General features: G+C 43.5%; 1 protein-coding gene and 1 long non-coding RNA gene across 3 annotated transcripts in view; one reads left to right on the top strand and one right to left on the bottom strand.

The window, feature by feature from the left end:
• Positions 1-6,611: 6,611 nt before the first annotated feature.
• Positions 6,612-8,167, bottom strand: LOC309372565. 2 transcript variants are annotated; one of them, XR_014169559.1, is made up of 2 exons: positions 8,094-8,167; positions 6,612-7,485 (listed from the first exon to the last, which is right to left on the bottom strand). It is a non-coding gene; the product is annotated as an uncharacterized lncRNA (long non-coding RNA). The 2 variants fall into 2 exon arrangements; XR_014169560.1 differs by lacking the exon at positions 8,094-8,167 and adding an exon at positions 7,601-8,040.
• Positions 8,168-8,355: 188 nt separating this feature from the next.
• The window catches only part of ANKRD13C (ankyrin repeat domain 13C), a 28,384-nt gene continuing 18,583 nt past the window's right edge, over positions 8,356-18,156 (top strand). The window contains exons 1-3 of the mRNA XM_081916239.1: positions 8,356-8,853; positions 14,623-14,664; positions 17,572-17,676. Coding sequence (XP_081772365.1) covers positions 8,496-8,853; positions 14,623-14,664; positions 17,572-17,676 — 505 coding nt within the window. The 5' untranslated portion in view covers positions 8,356-8,495. The remainder of the gene's footprint in view (positions 8,854-14,622; positions 14,665-17,571; positions 17,677-18,156) is intronic.

Here is an 18,156-nt window from a genome sequence, read left to right as displayed (position 1 = left end):
GCTTTTAAGGAAATTCGGCAAAATCTATACTTCAGACATGGTTTGCCATACATCTGGATTTTCCTGGACATTTCAGTGATTTCCACACAGACACTGCTTTAGGGGGCTGAATACCAGCTGTCCCCTTCATGGATCACTGCCTTGCCGTGGCGAAGGGGCTTGAAGAACTCAGAGAAGCTATGAACTATGCCGAGCAGGGCACCCAAGATGAACAGGTCATAGTGGAGAGTTTTGACCAAACGTGATCCACCTGGAGGAGGAACCGGCAAGCCACTCCAGTATCCCTGCCAAGAAAACTCCATGGACAAAGACAACAGGCATATAAAAGTTATGACGCTGGAAGATGAGCCCCTCAGGTCGGAAGGCGTCCAACATGCTACTGGGGAAGAGCGGAGGGCAAGTACAAGTAGATCCAGAGCTGATGAAGCGGCTGGGCCAAAGCCGAAAGGACGCTCAGTTGCGGATATGCCTGGAAGCGAAAGGAAAGTCCAATGCTGTAAAGAAAAATATTGCATAGGAACCTGGAATGTAAGAACCATGAACCTGGGTAAGTTGGAGGTGGTCAAAAATGAGATGGCAAGAATAAATATTGACATCCTGGGCATCAGTGAACTAAAATGGACGGGAATGGGTGAATTCAGTTCGGATGACCATCATATCTACTACTGTGGGCAAGAAACCCGTAAAAGAAATGGAGTGGCCCTCATAGTCAACAAAAGAGTGGCGAAGGCTGTACTGGGATGCAATCTCAAAAATGATAGAATGATCTCGATACGAATCCAAGGCAGACCTTTTAACATCACAGTAATCCAAGTTTATGCACCAACTACTGGTGCTGAAGAAACTGAAATTGACCAATTCTATGAAGACTGACAACACCTTATAGAAGTGACACCAAAGAAGGATGTTCTTCTCATCATAGGGGATTGGAATGCTAAAGTAGGGAGTCAAGAGATAAAAGGAACAACTGGCAAGTTTGGCCTTGGAGATCAAAACGAAGCAGGGCAAAGGCTAATAGAGTTCTGTCAAGAGAACAAGCTGGTCATCACAAACACGCTTTTCCAACAACACAAGAGACGACTCTACACATGGACATCACCAGATGGGCAGCATCGAAATCAGATTGATTATATTCTCTGCAGCCAAAGATGGAGAAGCTCTATACAGTCAGCAAAAACAAGACCTGGAGCTGACTGTGGCTCAGATCATCAGCTTCTTATAGCAAAATTCAAGCTTAAACTGAAGAAAGTAGGAAAAACCACTGGGCCGGTAAGATACAATCTAAGTCAAATCCCTTATGAATACACAGTGGAAGTGAGGAACAGGTTTAAGGATTTAGATTTGGTGGACAGAGTGCCTGAAGAACTATGGATGGAGGCTCGTAACATTATACAGGAGGCAGCAACGAAAACCATCCCAATGAAAAGGAAATGCAAGAAAGCAAAGTGGCTGTCCAATGAGGCCTTACAAATAGCGGGGGAGAGAAGGCAAGCAAAATGCGAGGGAGATGGTGAAAGATACAGGAAATTGAATGCAGATTTCCAAAGAATAGCAAGGAGAGACAAGAAGACCTTCTTAAACGAGCAATGCAAAGAAATAGAGGAAAGCAATAGAATGGGAAGAACCAGAGATCTGTTCAAGAAAATTGGAGATATGAAAGGAACATTTCGTACAAAGATTTCCATAATAAAGGACAAAAGTGGAAAGGACCTAACAGAAGCAGAAGACATCAAGAAGAGGTGGCAAGAATACACAGAGGAATTATATCAGAAAGAAATGGATGTCCCGTATACCCCAGGTAGTGTGGTTGCTGACCTTGAGCCAGACATCCTGGAAAGTGAAGTCAAATGGGCCTTAGAAAGCACTGCAAATAACAAGGCCGGTGGAAGTGACGGTATTCCAGCTGAACTATTTAAAATTTTAAAAGATGATGCTGTTAAGGTGCTACACTCAATATGCCAGCAAGTTTGGAAAACTCAGCAGTGGCCAGAAGATTGGAGAAGATCAGTCTACATCCCAATCCCAAAGAAGGGCAGTGCCAAAGAATGCTCCAACTACCGCACAATTGCACTCATTTCACACGCTAGCAAGGTTATGCTTAAAATTCTACAAGGAAGGCTCAAGCAGTATGTGGACCGAGAACTCCCAGAAGTGCAAGCTGGATTTAGAAGAGGCAGAGGAACCAGAGACCAAATTGCAAACATGCGCTGGATTATGGAGAAAGCTAGAGAGTTCCAGAAAGACATCTACTTCTGCTTCATTGACTATGCAAAAGCCTTTGACTGTGTCGACCACGGCAAACTATGGCAAGTTCTTAAAGAAATGGGAGTGCCAGATCACCTCATCTGTCTCCTGAGAAATCTCTATGTGGGACAAGAAGCTACAGTTAGAACTGGATATGGAACAACTGATTGGTTTAAAATTGGGAAAGGAGTACGACAAGGCTGTATTTTGTCTCCCTGCTTATTTAACTTATATGCAGAATTCATCATGCGAAAGGCTGGGCTGGATGAATCCCTAGCCGGAATTAAGATTGCCGGAAGAAATATCAACAACCTCAGATATGCAGATGACACAACCTTGATGGCAGAAAGTGAGGAGGAATTAAAGAACCTTTTAATGAGGGTGAAAGAGGAGAGCGCAAAATATGGTCTGAAGCTCAACATCAAAAAAACGAAGATCATGGCCACTGGTCCCATCACCTCCTGGCAAATAGAAGGGGAAGAAATGGAGGTAGTGAGAGATTTTACTTTCTTGGGCTCAATGATCACTGCAGATGGTGACAGCAGCCACGAAATTAAAAGACGCCTGCTTCTTGGGAGAAGGGCAATGACAGGCCTAGACAGCATCTTGAGAAGTAGAGACATCACCTTGCCAACAAAGGTTCGTATAGTTAAAGCTATGGTTTTCCCAGTAGTGATGTATGGAAGTGAGAGCTGGACCATAAAGAAGGCTGATCGCCGAAGAATTGATGCTTTTGAATTATGGTGCTGGAGGAGACTCTTGAGAGTCCCATGGACTGCAAGAAGATCAAACCTCTCCATACTGAAGGAAATCAACCCTGAGTGCTCACTGGAAGGACAGATTGTGAAGCTGAGGCTCCAGTACTTTGGCCACCTCATGAGAAGAGAAGACTCCCTGGAGAAGACCCTGATGTTGGGAAAGATGGAGGGCACAAGGAGAAGGGGGCGACAGAGGTGGTTGGATAGTGTTTTCGAGGCTACCAGCATGAGTTTGACCAAACTGCGGGAGGCAGTAGAGGACAGAGGTGCCTGGCGTTCTCTGGTCCATGGGGTCACGAAGAGTCGGACACGACTAAACGACTAAACAACAACAACATACCAGCTGTATCTGGAAATTTCTGGACATATGGCAACCCTAGCATATCCACTGAATTCAATGGATGTATCCAAGCCTATTTGGGGGGCTGGTTATGCTGCAACAGATGAACATGGCTACCCCTCTGGAAATTGCCTAATGATGTGGTGTTGGTTGTTGGGAGGGGAGATGGGGATTTATTTATTTTTTACTATAGTGCTCTACAGCCACATTTTCCAAGGCTTTAAAGTCTCAGTTCCTTTAAAATGGCAACTTCCCCTCTAATCATAGCTTCAAAATGTGTTCAATGGCACTCACTACCCAGTAGCAAGGTTTCGAAATATCAAGAGATAGGGAGGGAAATTGCTCTCCTGCTCCTGTCTTCTTAACAGGAGGCTGAACTGCAGGAATCAGCATGTGTGTAATCTACTGATAAAAGGAATATGAACCAGGGGCAGTAAACAATCTAGCAATCATCATAAGAGGAGTCCCGCTGCATTACACAAAAGGCCTGTAAAGTCCAGCATTATGTTGTCATAGTGGCCAGCCAGGGGGTCATAGGAAGCCCACTGGCAATTTGGTGGGGATCACTAACAAGCATGCTTAAAATGGCAGTCATGTTTATTATTGCAGATAAGTTGATAGAACGTGGTCTTGGGCAAAGCCTTAGCCCAGCCATCAAGGATGAGTGGATTCCAATCTACAAATCCCATATTTTGGGGAACAGTTTGTTCCCATCTGAGACAGACATTTTCACCACTCCAGGGCTGCAATCTAAGAAAAACTCCTTGCTTGGACCAAGTTTCAGCTTATTCACCATCAGCCAGTTCATTTCCAACCCTAAACTCTAAGGATCCATAGAAGGTGCTTCATAGCAAGATTGGTTCATGTGGTTCACATGGAAAAGAGAAGAGGATATAATACTGATAATCCACACCAAATCCCAGAATGCCAATGCCCAGAAGATTCATGTACATATTAACACAGGAGAGCGGAAAGTTTAGGCAATGCAACCCTTGGTTTAAAAAAACTTTCCCATCCCTTTTCTAGAGCCTTTCAGCAATGGAGGAACCATGGGAGTTCAATGCCCACAACCACTAATCACACCAGTCATTTGATGATGACAAGAGACAATTTACCACACACACACACAACCTTCATACTACAATCTTATACCCACTTCCCTGGGGGTACACCCCACTGTACTCATTTATGCTGTTAAGAACACATGTATAGAATTGTGCTTTAAATTGTTTTGGCTCTTATACTAACCAAACTTGGAAGTGAATCACTCCCCCCCCTGGTGTGACTCACTTCCAAGTAAACATGATTAGGGTGGGGCTGTTTCTCTCTACAATTTTGCCATTTGGAGTACAAAGTTATAAAAGATAGAAAGAATGGGATTACATTGTTTTCAAGCAGTTACATGCATTTAAGTACGTCGTCATGAGGCAAATTCAGCCAGCTTGTTTCTACAGTGGTACCTCAGGTTACAAATGCTTCAAGTTACAGACTCCACTAACCCAGAAAGAGTGCTTCAGGTTAAGAACTTCGCTTCAGGATGAGAACAGAAATCGTGCTGCGGCGGCAGCAGGAGGCCCCATTAGCTAAAGTGGTGCTTCAGGTTAAGAACAGTTTCAGATTAAGAACGGACCTCCAGAACGAATTAAGTACTTAACCCGAGGTACCACTGTATTAACAATAATTGCATTGTAAACAGAGACTCAAATCCTGTAGACCTGGTTACATGGATGCAGCTTTAGTGAATAAGCAGGTGAGTTTGCTTCAGGATTGTTCTAAAAAATGGCTTTTTTCATGATCAAGCTGTTCTCTATTGGGTGCTGTCCAGCTCACTACTTCATTTCTAAATGACAATGAGCAGTGCTGGAAAACTTTTTGTCTTTAAGCAACAGCCTCTGATATTAAATCCCTTTCCTCTAACCTCAGATGTGTTAGGAATGGCTGTGGTTACTAAGTGCTAAGAGAAAGGCATTATGCACGTGTTTAGGTGCACTTTTATTAATTACTACTTATCTAACCTTGATACTGAAAAAAAGATGCAGGGGTTCAGCATTGTTGAGCTGAATTCAAGGTGTGTTCCAATTGAAAATGAGTTAAGAGCTGCTAGGTTTTTTTGTTTGTTTGCTGTATTAATTCTTATTCTATTAATAACATATCCTTTTAACAAATCTACTTCTGTGAGATTCAACATCTGCAAGGCTGTCAACTAACCAGAAAAGAACTCTGGCCTGTTCCTGTGCATTTAACAGCAGCTTGGTCGGCAAGAAATCAGAAGTTGCTTTCGCAGCATAGAGCTAAGTATTGCCTCCTGCTAATGCTTGAAGCTGAAGCTGATGTTTACAACACTGTAGAGTTTTCTGGGGGTTTTTTAGTGGCAATCTTTAGGTATCTGTGTTGAGTTATTTGGCTTTCTGGAATGATCCTAAAAACCTTTAGGCCTTTGAAGCCCTTAAGTCCCCAAGTATCACATGGCCTATGCTCTTAGCATGATGAAGAACTGAAAGAAAATATAAAGCAGGCATAATGATTCCATCTCTTTGATTCCATAAGCCAGTACACAGGATAGCTGTGTAGTATAGTAACTCCTGTGCATGTAGAAGGGCCAAGGTTCAATTCCTGGCATCTTTAGGCGGGGCTGGGAGAGACCCCATCTGAAACCCTGGAGAACTGCTGCCAGTCAGTGTAGACCAGGCACCCCCAAACTCTGCCCTCCAGATGTTTTGGGACTACAACTCCCATCATCCCTTGCTAACAGGACCAGTGGTCAGGGATGATGGGAACTGTAGTCCCAAAACATCTGGAGGGCCAAGTTTGGGGATGCCTGGTGTAGACAATAGAAGATGGATCAATGGTTTGAAATTGTATAAGGCACTTTCTTATGCTTCTGTATATCTGAATACAATATTTGCTTCCCATGTGCATGGGGGGATATTAATAAATACCTTAATGCATTATGAGCATTCATGAATTACAGACAAGGTGCTAAGTTAAGTTTTGTTTCTGACTATTCTGAGGTGAACTTCTTTATCTCAGCTGACTCATATTTCTAGTGGATGCATCAACCTGCCACGGAATCAGCATTCTAAATCTCCTGGTGTTTGTATGACTCAGGAAACTGCAGAACTCATATTGCCTGTGACCCACTATAATAAACTGGAAATGCAGCATTGTAGTAGTTTCAAAACTCATTTTGAGTAATGCAATGAGAAATTTGAAAATGTCAATCCAATACTATTTTTTGTTGATTTTTACATAAAAATAGAATCACCAGATTTGATACATATATACTCAAAAAGTCCAATTTATTTCAGTGGACTTTATTGAAAGTAAGTTTGTATAGACTGCAACCTGATGCTACAAACCTGATGGAAGAAAATTACATTGAAACAAGTGGTGCTTCCAGGTTAAAGTAAAGGTAAAGGGACCCCTGACCATAGGTCCAGTCGTGATCGACTCTGGGGTTGCGGCGCTCATCTCGCTTTACCAGCCGAGGGAGCCGGCGTACAGCATCCGGGTCATGTGGCCAGCATGACTAAGCCGCTTCTGGCGAACCAGAGCAGCGCATGGAAACGCCGTTTACCTTCCCGCCGGAGCGGTACCTATTTATCTACTTGCACTTTGATGTGCTTTCGAACTGCTAGGTTGGCAGGAGCAGGGACGAGCAACGGGACCTCACCCCGTTGCGGGGATTCAAACCGCTGACCTTCTAATCAGCAAGTCCTAGGCTTTGTGGTTTAACCCACAGTGTCACCCGTGTCCCACTTCCAGGTTAGCATGGATAAAATAAACCAATTTCATTTTTCAAGTAAGAATAAATCATTTCAAACACAATGGAAAGTTGAAATGTATTAGAAATGAACAAAACCAGGATTAAGTTTTACTGAAGGATGATTCTTGGAACCCAAGGAATAACAGCATTTGAAATCTTAACATCTACATATTTACTAGTAAATAAATCATTGAGATCATTCCTCTTCTCCCAGGACTTTTAAACGGGGGTGAGGGTGTTGGTGTTTTTGTATGTTCCAATGTTATGCATTTCTGTGTTTTTATATTGTAAACCGCCCTGAGATCCTCGGATAAACGGTGGTGTAAAAAATAAATAAATAATGAGGCTTTCTTCCCAGTATGTTTCATATTGCAGTCCTAAAGAAAAGAAGAAATGATGAATTAACTAGAAGGCTCACTCCACTCGCCAACACTAACCGCCAGAGCTTCTCCCTTCCTACCCCATGCGACTACTAAGCTCACTTTCCCCTACCCCAACTCGGAAGCCTTTCCTGTCTTCTATTCCGCAGCCCCACTCTGCACCCGTTTCCACTGCCACCGGCCATGTGCACGTCTCCCACTCCCATGAAAATTGTGCCACGGAAAAAAGCAGGCAAATGCAACCTTCGTCCCTTTCTCTCCTGGGAGAGACTCATCTGCAAGATCAGGGGTGCCAACTTGAATAATCGATCACAAGATGCGGCACACACGAACATCATTTGATTAGCAATGGCTATTAATTTTGGGAGAGGGGATATTTGGGAAATATTTTAGGGGCCTCGGCTGCCATCCTGTAAGGCCCCCAGCTGTTCCTGGGCTCCGGCTCCCACCAGCACCCCACGTGCATACACGGAAGTCTGGCAGCACCTGGGCGGCCACAGGTGAGCCAGCCAGAACCGCACCACGGCCGGTAAATTGTCAGGACTCAACGGGGGGGGGCAGGCGTCTCCCCAATAAATTCACTAGGGCTCCCCCCCCCGTCCCACCTCGCCGCTCAGAGCAGCGACCCCGCCTTCGGAACAGTCCCGCCGGGACTCTCGCCTCCTTCCCACGGCAGGCGCCGGAGGTCACCATCTCGCGAGAGCGCCTCGATCTCGCCCGGCGGAGCCGCTCCGCTCTCGCGAGACCCCTCCGACAAGATGGCGGCGCGGTCTAGCCGCTGAGAAGAGCGGCAGGTGGAAGGCGGTTCGGAAGGAGCACGGAGCCCCCTCGGCCTGCCGGGAGTCCCTGGGCGGCGGGCGGCGAGTGTGTGCGGCGGGAAGGGGGGATGCTGCAGCCCGGAAGAGACCCTCCGCCGCGGCTCTGAGCTCGCCGAGCCCCCCGCGGCAGCGACTGCGGCGCCGCTTCTCCCCGCCGGGGCCCCCCAGCGCCCGGGGCCGCCGCTGGCGATGACCGGAGAGAAGCTGCGCTCGCTGCGCAGGGACCACAAGCCCAGCAAGGAGGACGGGGACCTGCTGGCGCCCGGAGAGGAAGAGGCGGCGGCCGCGCCAGGCAGCGGCGGCGGGGGAGCCTTCACCGGGGGCCGGCCGGGGGCCGGCAAAAGCGGCCGCGCCGGGAGCCACCGCATCTTCACCACCAACCACCACCGGCTGCCGCTCAAGGGGGGAACCGGCGGGTCCGCCGCCGCCGAGTCGGACAAGGGCCCGTCGGCGCAGTTCCCCGTGCACGAGTGCGTCTTCAAGGGGGACGTCAGGCGGCTGTCGGCTCTGATCCGCACGCAGGGCATCGGCCAGAAGGACAGCCACGGTAAGCGGCAGGGCTCGCCCGGCCACCCTGGGAGAAGGTCGAGCATCCCTGGGCCTCCCCGGAGTTAAGGACATCCTGCTGCCCGGTCTCTCGAGCTCCGTTTTGTCCCCAGCGCGCTATGTGTCTAACGCCCCCGTTATAGGCGCCTTGTGTTTCCCCCTCCGCTGGTCATTGCCCTTATTACGTGTTTTTCGGCACTGCATCTCCCCACCCGATCTTTTCTGCAGTGGCGGGGGACGGCTGCGCACCGGCATGCTACCGGTTAAACCTCTCTATCCGTGATCACCTTAACCTAGATGCGGATCGACCTGAGATCTCTCTTCACCTCCCTTGGCATCTGTGTCTGCTTTGACGCTTGGGCATCTCATGCCCTAAACCGATCCTGACCCAGTAAAGAAGCTTTAGTTCAGAAAGGCTTCTGGAGCGTCTTGTCTAATGAGGGGGGGGGGATGTTAATAAGCGTGTTTTAAAAAGCAGGAAGTAAGTGACAGAACTACTGCTATCCCAGTTTTGGATTGTGATAAGAAACACTGATGAGACCTGTGTATGTGTATATGCACACGTATGACTTGTGTAACACACTTTAGAGAAGAATTGGCTCCTGTGCTGATTTCTAAATTGCCTACAGGAATGCTGATGGGGCAGTGTACTTCCTGAACTTGAAAAACATATTATGCTTTTATTTTATCCAGTGGAAATTAGAGTAAAGGTTGACGACTCACTTATTCATTGGCTAGCCGAATGAATACAATTTTCCTGCCTTTGAAGGCGGAACCGGAGGAATTAATTTTTCATGTAAACAAAACAGCTAATGTGTATAAGATCTCTCCTTTCTCTCAGAGTGGATGTACCAATCAAAAGTGCAGACATGGTTATTTTCCCCCTATTTGTGATGCTTCTGATTCTTGTACAGGCCTGTGTGACTCTAATAATATACCTTGAAGTATCATGTTAGTTCTGAAGTAGGAATGAACACTTTCTGACCTGAAACAGTTGTAGTCAACCATAGTTGTTAGCAGAAATGCTTCCTTTACTAAGAGATGCCCAATGTGCAAATAGTGTTATTTGGGGAGGCTCTTCTGCTGCGATTAGATGCACCCTTGGAAGTACTACCTGTTGAATTCAGTGTATTCTGAGTTATACGCAATCTCTTCTCTCTCTGCCCATTGGAAGGACCTTAATATAAAACAAGGTTGAGGAACTTTTGGCTCTCTAAATGTTTCTGAACTACAACTCCCACCAACCCCAGCAAGCATGGCCAGTGGCCAGAGATGATGGGACATAGTTCAGCAATATCTGGAAAGCCAGAGGTTCTCTTTTGAAGATAGAAAACTGCCATTCTGGAAATTAGTCACTATTACTCAGTGGTTTGATTTTCCAGGAGAATAATTGTTATGCCACCTACAGTTTTACCTACAGCCATGAATTTGTACTTCAGCCAGTTTTTAATACCTACTAGATCTAAAGGGTATGCTTAATTTTAGTTGCATTTATTTCTATGAGAAGTTGTTATGAGTCTTTGAGATTCTTCTTGTTATTTTTACTTTGATCTTTTTATCTGGTAGAACTTTGTGTAATTTACTAAATGTCATATCAATCCACTGGAATTTTCTTAATGGAAAGAGTTATATGTATTGTTCAGTCCTAGATCCACTTACCTGAAAGTAAGCCTCACTAAATTCAGTGGGATTTACATCTGAGTAGGTATTAGCCTTTTATTATAGAGCATTATTAATTCAAACTGGTCCAAATAATTATAAGATTTCCAGTGAGCAAGAACTAAGTTGTAAACTAATTTTAAAAACGGGTATAGCTACCGTTTTCTGTAATTGTTTATTTCAGTTTGTGGCTAAATAACACATTTCTGTTGAAATGTTGTCATAATGCAAAGTGTGTGTCTTGGAGCTAAGCTAAATTTAAGATTGGAAACTAGCTATCATTTATCTCAAATTTTGAGTTTAAATCCACAATATTAGTTTAGTAATACAATATTATAATCTCTTGATTGATTATAACCTCTTGATTGTATTAATATAACCTCTTGATTGCTTGCTGTTCCAGCCCAATTTACTTCAGTAGGGCAAATACTGGTATTGTGGTGGCTTATCTTCTGTCACTGTTATAGGTTGTCTCCCTGCCATTTTAAGACTGCCAGCGAGATCAGTGCAGTGACACATTCATGGGCACATTTTCTTACACCATGATGGTAAGGTAGGCATAGGTTTTGTGTGATTAACTACAGCTTTGATCCATTTCCAAGAATAATATTGGAACCTCATTAGAACACACTTAATTCTGTGTCTGACTAGCAGCATCCAATTACACTGCCGTGGATGGTTATCCAGTCAGCTGAATTGTAGCTGAGGACGAAGTACATAGATTAGAAACTATTCCTTTACATCAAATGCACCCTGGCATTTTGAGGTCTTTGGTCAGTCATATCTCATTTCTCACAGGGACTAGGGCAGGCATATGCAAACTCGGCCCTTCAGATGTTTTGGTACTACCATCATCCCTGACCACTGGTCCTGTTAGCTAGGGATGATGGGAGTTGTAGTCCTAAAACATCTGGAGGGGCGAGTTTGCCTATGCCTGGACTAGGGAAACAAAGGTGATTTTCTTTCTTTTTATAAAAAAAAATCCTAGTTTACAAAAATACGTGCATTGTCTCTTTTTTCAAGTTATGTTTTCTACAGATCAGTTTCATTTGTTGTGAGACATTAGTGTTGCATGCACAAAGGTGATTCTCTGTTGGGTAAAAAGCTCAAATTGGTATTACAATGAAGGCCAGGCAGTATGCATTTTCTTGTTTAGAGTTTCCCCCAGAAAATTATGCCCCAGGATGCCAAAAAATAATTGGTTGGAGTTGTAATGAACTTCAACCTGCCCTTCAGAACAAACGCTTCACAATAAAAACAGTTTCAGAACAAAAGAAAGACTGGATTGTAGTCCAGGAAGCTTGATAATCAGATAGACTAGCCTTTTGGTTAGACCAGGCTTAATGGGGTTGAATCTGACCTGCCTTGTTGTGCTAGTGTGTGTTAGAGCATCTGACAGCCAGAGAGAGAGAGAGAGCTGCATGTGCAATGTTTATAACACTGCCCTAGGTTAAAACAAATCAGCACTGCTGAGGCTGTGTGCACAATGATATTCCAGCAAAAACTGGCTCCTGGTTTATAGTCTATTGTACATTTTCATCAAGTAATTAAATCTGCATGTTTCTGTATTACTAAAAATAGTCTTAAAGAAAAGTGTTTATATGTTCTTATTTATATACAGCATCTCACGTCTTGTGCAAGGATTATATAGAGAGAGACAGAGGGTTATATTCCAGGGGTGGTGTGTATGTGCAAAAATGTGTAGTTGAACCACTCCCTTGGAACCACCCCCGTGCTAGCACTCTTACTTTCTGGAGTTGGTGTATCAAATGGGTCTTAAACTCTGCCCCCCTCAACAAGGCAGAAAGCTTTTAAGCTCTTTGCCTTGCTTACTGGGCTCTGGGTGCAAGATCACATGTAGTCACCTGTGTTCCTGTGAAATCTTCCCAGAGCCTCCCAGAACCTGGTAAGCAAGGTGGAGAACTTAAAAGTTTAAGCTCTCCGCCTTCCATGCATTTAATTTGTGCAAATTCAATTGGCTCGCTGTCAACTGCGTAAAATCAAAATCCTGTAAGTTAAATGTGTCAGTTGCAAATGACTATTGTAGTGGGTTTCACTTCAGAAGAGACATTCCGCCCTATGCGAGAGAAGGGGAAATGCAGCTTCTAAGATGTTGCTTGTCATTTATAACTTGTATGAACAATTAGACAATATTTTAATAAAGTGCTGATTGATCAGCGGCCCTTTTTAAAGTGATCAAAAGGTTTTTTAACCCATTGCTCTGATTAAGTGTTACAACAACAACAATATATTACTTACACCCCGCCCACCTGGGTTTCCCCAGCCACTCGGGGCGGCTTCCAACAAAATATTGTCTATTAAACATTAAAAGCTTCTCTAAACATGGCTGCCTTCAGATGTCTTCTAAAAGTCTGGTAGTTGTTCTTTTTGACATCTGGTGGGTGGGCGTTCCACAGGGTGGGTGCCACTACAGAGAAGGCCCTCTGCCTGGTTTCCTGTAACTTGGATTCTCACAGCGAGGGAACTGCCAGAAGGCCCTCGGCACTGGACCTCAGTGTCCGGGAAGAACGATGGGGGTGGAGACACTCCTTCAGGTATACTGGACCGAGGCTGTTTAGGGCTTTAAAGGTCAACACCAACATTTTGAATTGTGCCTGGAAACGTACTGGGAGCCAATGTAGGTCTTTCAATACCAGTGTTATGTGGTCTCAGCAGCTACTCCCAGTCACCAGTCTAGATGCTGCATTCTGGATTAGTTGGTTACCTTCAAAAGTAGCCTCATATAGAGCACATTGCAGTTTTCCAAGCGAGAGATAACTAGAGCATGCACCACTCTGGCGAGACAGTCTGCGAGCAGGTAGGGTCTCAGCCTGCGTACCAGACAGAGCTGATAAACAGCTGCCCTGGACACAGAATTGACCTGCGCCTCCATGGACAGCTGTGAGTCCAAAATGACTCACAGGTTGTGCACCTGGTCCTTCAGGGGCACATTTACCCTATTCAGGACCAGGAAGTCCTCCACACCTGCCTGTCTCCTGTCACCCCAAAACAGTACTTCTGTCTTGTCAGGATTCAACTTCAATCTGTTAGCCGCCATCCATCCTCACATAGGACCTTCACCATCTTCACTGGTTCTGATTTGAAAGAGAGGTAGCGCTCTCTTTGCAACCCAAATACAAGCTGTCGGCAATTATTATGGATATAATTAACTGGGGGGCAGGTTATTTTATGTGATCATTGGTGGAATCCCTGCTTAAGGACTATCACTTGTAAAATAGAGATTTCCCGCCTCTCCTCCCCCAGTGCAACCGGGGGTGGGGGGGCTCAGCAGAAACCCAAGAACGGCATGCAGAGAAGGATTGGGGAGACAATTCTGTCTGGCAATCTACAATGCTTGTGCAGATGGTATGTTCATCATAGTGCAGTATTGGATACCACCCTTAGGGTGGTAAGCATCCTGCTTACCTTTTCATTCTTCTTTGATTTTTCCAGCCATTGCATTTCTTAACTGCCATAAAAATAAAAGTTAAGGTTCTGAAGCAGCTGATTTCTCTGTCCAGTGTGAATTCTGCTCAAGTATATTGCAACAATACAATACTCATAATTCTGTTTTTACATAACTGTAAGCTGTTGCTGTAATATTTTATAGTAATTATGTATTTTGAGTGACTTCAAGCTCTCTGGTTTTCATTAAGGTACTTTTAATAACATACCTTGTCTGTAAAACTGGATCTATGCAATGAATAAATAAAACATGCTGTTTAATTTTTTATTAGAATATATCCCTTATGTGTAGTGACCTACATCCGTCAGTTTTGATAACATTGGAGACTTTACAGGCCTTAATTAATTTAGAGTGACGGAATGTCACTTGATTTCTTTCTTTTTATTTCCAATATTCTTTAATTATTCCTGTCCTCTTAATTGCCCAGGAGTAAAACTGAAGATTGACCCAATGCAGATAATGTATCAAAGTGAATTGTCATGTGATTTAACACTGCTTATTCATTATTGTCAAATTGACAATAGTAGGTTTGCTGTATTTAACTCATAATTGATATTAGGACCATTTATCAGCGTGAAACTTGATGTTTTATTCAGTCTGATTACTGATTTTAAATCTTTTTTGTTTGTTTATTCATTTAAATAGGAAACACTCCTTTACATCTGGCTGTGATGCTGGGGCATAAAGGTTGGTAAGACTTCATTTATATTCACTTTTTTAAAAAAGTATGCAGCATCAAACGTAGCAACTAGAGCCTCCAGATCATATTTCTCAAAACATAGAAAAGGGAATAACAGAGCAAAGAAGGGGAGAATTCACCTTCTCATAGCTTTCCCTAAATCATGGTGGTGGCGGCTGTTGGGAACTGCAGTTGGATGAAGAAGAAACACATCTCTTTCACAGAGCCCATTGTGAAAATGCAGCCAGTGCTGTTTTACTGTGAGCTGGGGTCATGGTCACGCTTGTGCTTTTCAGTGCCCTTTGCTTCTGAATGGCAAGAGCTGCTCAGAAGGTTATGGAGAGGGGAGTTCCCTGCACATGTCTACCTTGCCCAGTCCTGAATCCTTACCATTATTGCTTTATTGCGAGGGACAAGAAGGGGCACAGAGAAAAGGGTCTGTATTGCCCCTTGCTTGTCTTGCAGTGACTTAAGAGAAAATTCCAAATAAATTGGAATGAAGTATGGTAGGCAGAGAAGCTATGAGATGCTGTTCAGAACTATCTGCAAAAGTTCAGAAAAATAAATGAAGGCTGCTGCCTTCATTTCATTTTCTCCAGGTCCAGTCAAGTTAGGAACCAGGCTAGTCATAATAATTGGTCCTAAAGCTAGAATATTAATAACGGAAATAATGGAAAATATAATGGAAATAGACTGACCCCTCTTTTAAAATCAACAAAGGCCATATCAGAGCTTTTGTAGAACAGGGGACTGTGGACTATGAGAGAGGCTTTTCCATATAGGGTAAAATAGCTGCTAGCAGATGCACAAGCGCCTTCATTCTCTGTTCAAGTCCTGCCAGTGCAACATAATGCAGTGTACGTTGCTGGCAGATGTGGAAGCTTCTAACCCTCTACCTCTCCAGTTCCTGAAATGCCTTTTCAGTATTAAATAGGTGTTGGATAGAAGATTCTCAGGTTATTAGAAATTTGTAATGTAGACCCTGCGGGATAGCTCAGTCAGAAGAACATTGGGCATAAAGATTCCTGCATTTGCCAGTTAAGTAATTTTAGTGGAAAGTTCATTTGTTATCCTGAAGGCATTGCTGTCATAACCATCGACACTGAAAGCAGATATTCTCTGGGAATTGATTCTTGGATAGTAGATCCTAGAAACAAGAACACTGCAGGTGCTTTCCCACTTAACGTCTGTTGTTCCCTTACTGTGAAATCGGTTGTTCTCCATTAATTTCCTTTCCACCCTTTACCCTCAGACTCCAGGATCAAACTGGTTACTCTATGAGGCTCAGCTCTGTCTAGATCCACTACAATCTGTATTCTGCACTTAGTACCCTATTGTCAAATGACCTCAGCAAAATTGCTTTGTCTTCCCTTTTCTACTTATCCTTGACTTTACTGCTTTTGATACTGTTGATTACCCTCTTGTGCCTGACACTCTGCATGCCTGAGGTTTCTCTGACTGTTCCTACTAATCTAATCACTCTTTCAGCATTTCTGCTGGGGAGAAGCTCTCACTTTCTGCTTTCACCCTCTCAGTCTGATCCTTAAGATTCATACCACATGCTCTGTTATCTTTCCTCTGATTTGCATTGTGTGTGCTTTTTTCTTTCTTTTTTTTTGCCAATGTCACTACCTCATCCTCTTGTTGATTTTTGTGCTGCTCATGTTTATTTGATTCCTTCCTCTCCTTTGCACCCATATTTGGTCTTGGCACCAAAGCATCTTATTTTAAGATATTGTGGCTTCCCTTGGTGGGTGGGATGTGTTTGACTGCCTTTTATGTTGTTTGGCATCCGCCTGGATGAAGTCAAACCATTGGAAATCAATATGGGAGAGGCATGTTTTGTTTTAGTTTGGGTAGTTGAAAGTGCCTGGTTGTGCTGATGCAGGTGTGCCATGGCTTTCATTTTGTTTTAGGTTTATATTTGTTTCATTTTAAATTGTTTTGAGTTTACTTTTTTGTTTAAAAAGGCAGCTTTTATTTCTTGTTCAAGTAGAATAGCAGTGTAGCATAGGATATAAAGTTATTTGTAATTCCCAATAAATTTAAAACTATTAGCCATAAGTGTTGGCTCCATTCCTCATTTTCCACTGGTCTCCTTGGTTTGCCTTCTTAAAATACAGCGCCAAACAATCCCATCAGCTCAGTGTACTTTGTTTAATTAGGTATGGTGGATTCAGGTTAGGTTTCCTCTATGGCAGTCAAGACTGTTGAACCATTTCCTGTTAATCTCAGAAACATAATTATTTGTGTATACATAGGGAGTGAAACTGCTCTTAAATATTTTTGATTGACTTGCTCAATCAAAATAGTTCCTAAAGGTATAAATCACTAAATCATCATAGTACCACAGGTTCTAACTTTTTCTCCCAACCCCCAGGAATAGATTGTGTGATGGGGGCGCTACTCAGGGGACTCTGGGAATTGTTGAAAGTCTACCTCCCTGTCCTGCTGATCGAAGCCTCTATTGGATCAGAGACTTCTGTCAGCAGAAAGACATCGTTTGGATACAATTCAAACACTAGGTTGTATCTAGCTGTGGCTGCAAAACTAACCCCACTTAACCTGTGAGTAACCACCATTGAATTCAATAGGACTTGCTTCTGAGTAGACAAAGTTAAGAATGCAAACTAAGTCATAGAACAGACCCATTGAAATCACGTTCACTTAACATCAGCCATGAGTATGAATTAGTCAGATACCACCCAAAAGATTTTGCTTTGCACCAAATGCTACATAAATGGTTTCAAATGCAAAATAGGTCATTGGTTAGCTTGATTTTATGTGCTGCTCAAACTTCAGTAAGTTCTAAACATGTTTACGTCAGTATTTTTTTCAAATGGTAAGTGGCTCCACAGAGAAGCAATCTGATGGTCTTATTTGGAAAATAATTATTGTCTCATACTTTGTTATAGAATGTGCCCACCTGCTTTTGGCCCACAATGCTCCTGTGAAAGTGAAAAATGCTCAGGGATGGAGTCCTCTCGCAGAAGCCATCAGCTATGGAGATAGACAAATGAGTAAGAAACTGCCATTCTGATTGTCTGGACATAAATACAGGAAATCCATTTAGTCATTAAAATCAGCTTACTGCAGATTGTGATTGAAATGTGCAGATCATGAACACCTAATCTTGAGATAATTTTTTTAAGGCCAGTGCTCATGTTAGGCTTTGCTGTAGATTGTCCAGGATAATTCCAGGCCCAGCTCAAGCTCCTCACATTAGTGATTCAAGCCTTAAATGATTTAGGACCCAATTTTCTGTTTTTATTATTGTATTTTAAATTGCTGTAGCCCACCCTGGGACCTCATAGTGTGAAAGGCAGTTAATAAATTGCAACAACAACAATGCCAATACTAGGTTAGATGCAGAGGTAAAGCTGTCTACTACTTAACTGTGGTTATTAAATCAGGAATTGCTCACCGGAGCTCTCCTCCTCATTCATCTATTATCCCTGGTCATAATCATAGTTTAAGGTTAACACTGACACTAGCAATAA

The sequence above is a fragment of the Podarcis melisellensis genome (genome assembly GCF_964234715.1).
Source record: "Podarcis melisellensis genome assembly, chromosome: 6".
NCBI lineage: Eukaryota > Metazoa > Chordata > Lepidosauria > Squamata > Lacertidae > Podarcis > Podarcis melisellensis.
The sequence above is the reverse complement of the archived record's forward strand: the minus strand, read 5'-3'. Positions and strand labels throughout refer to the sequence as shown.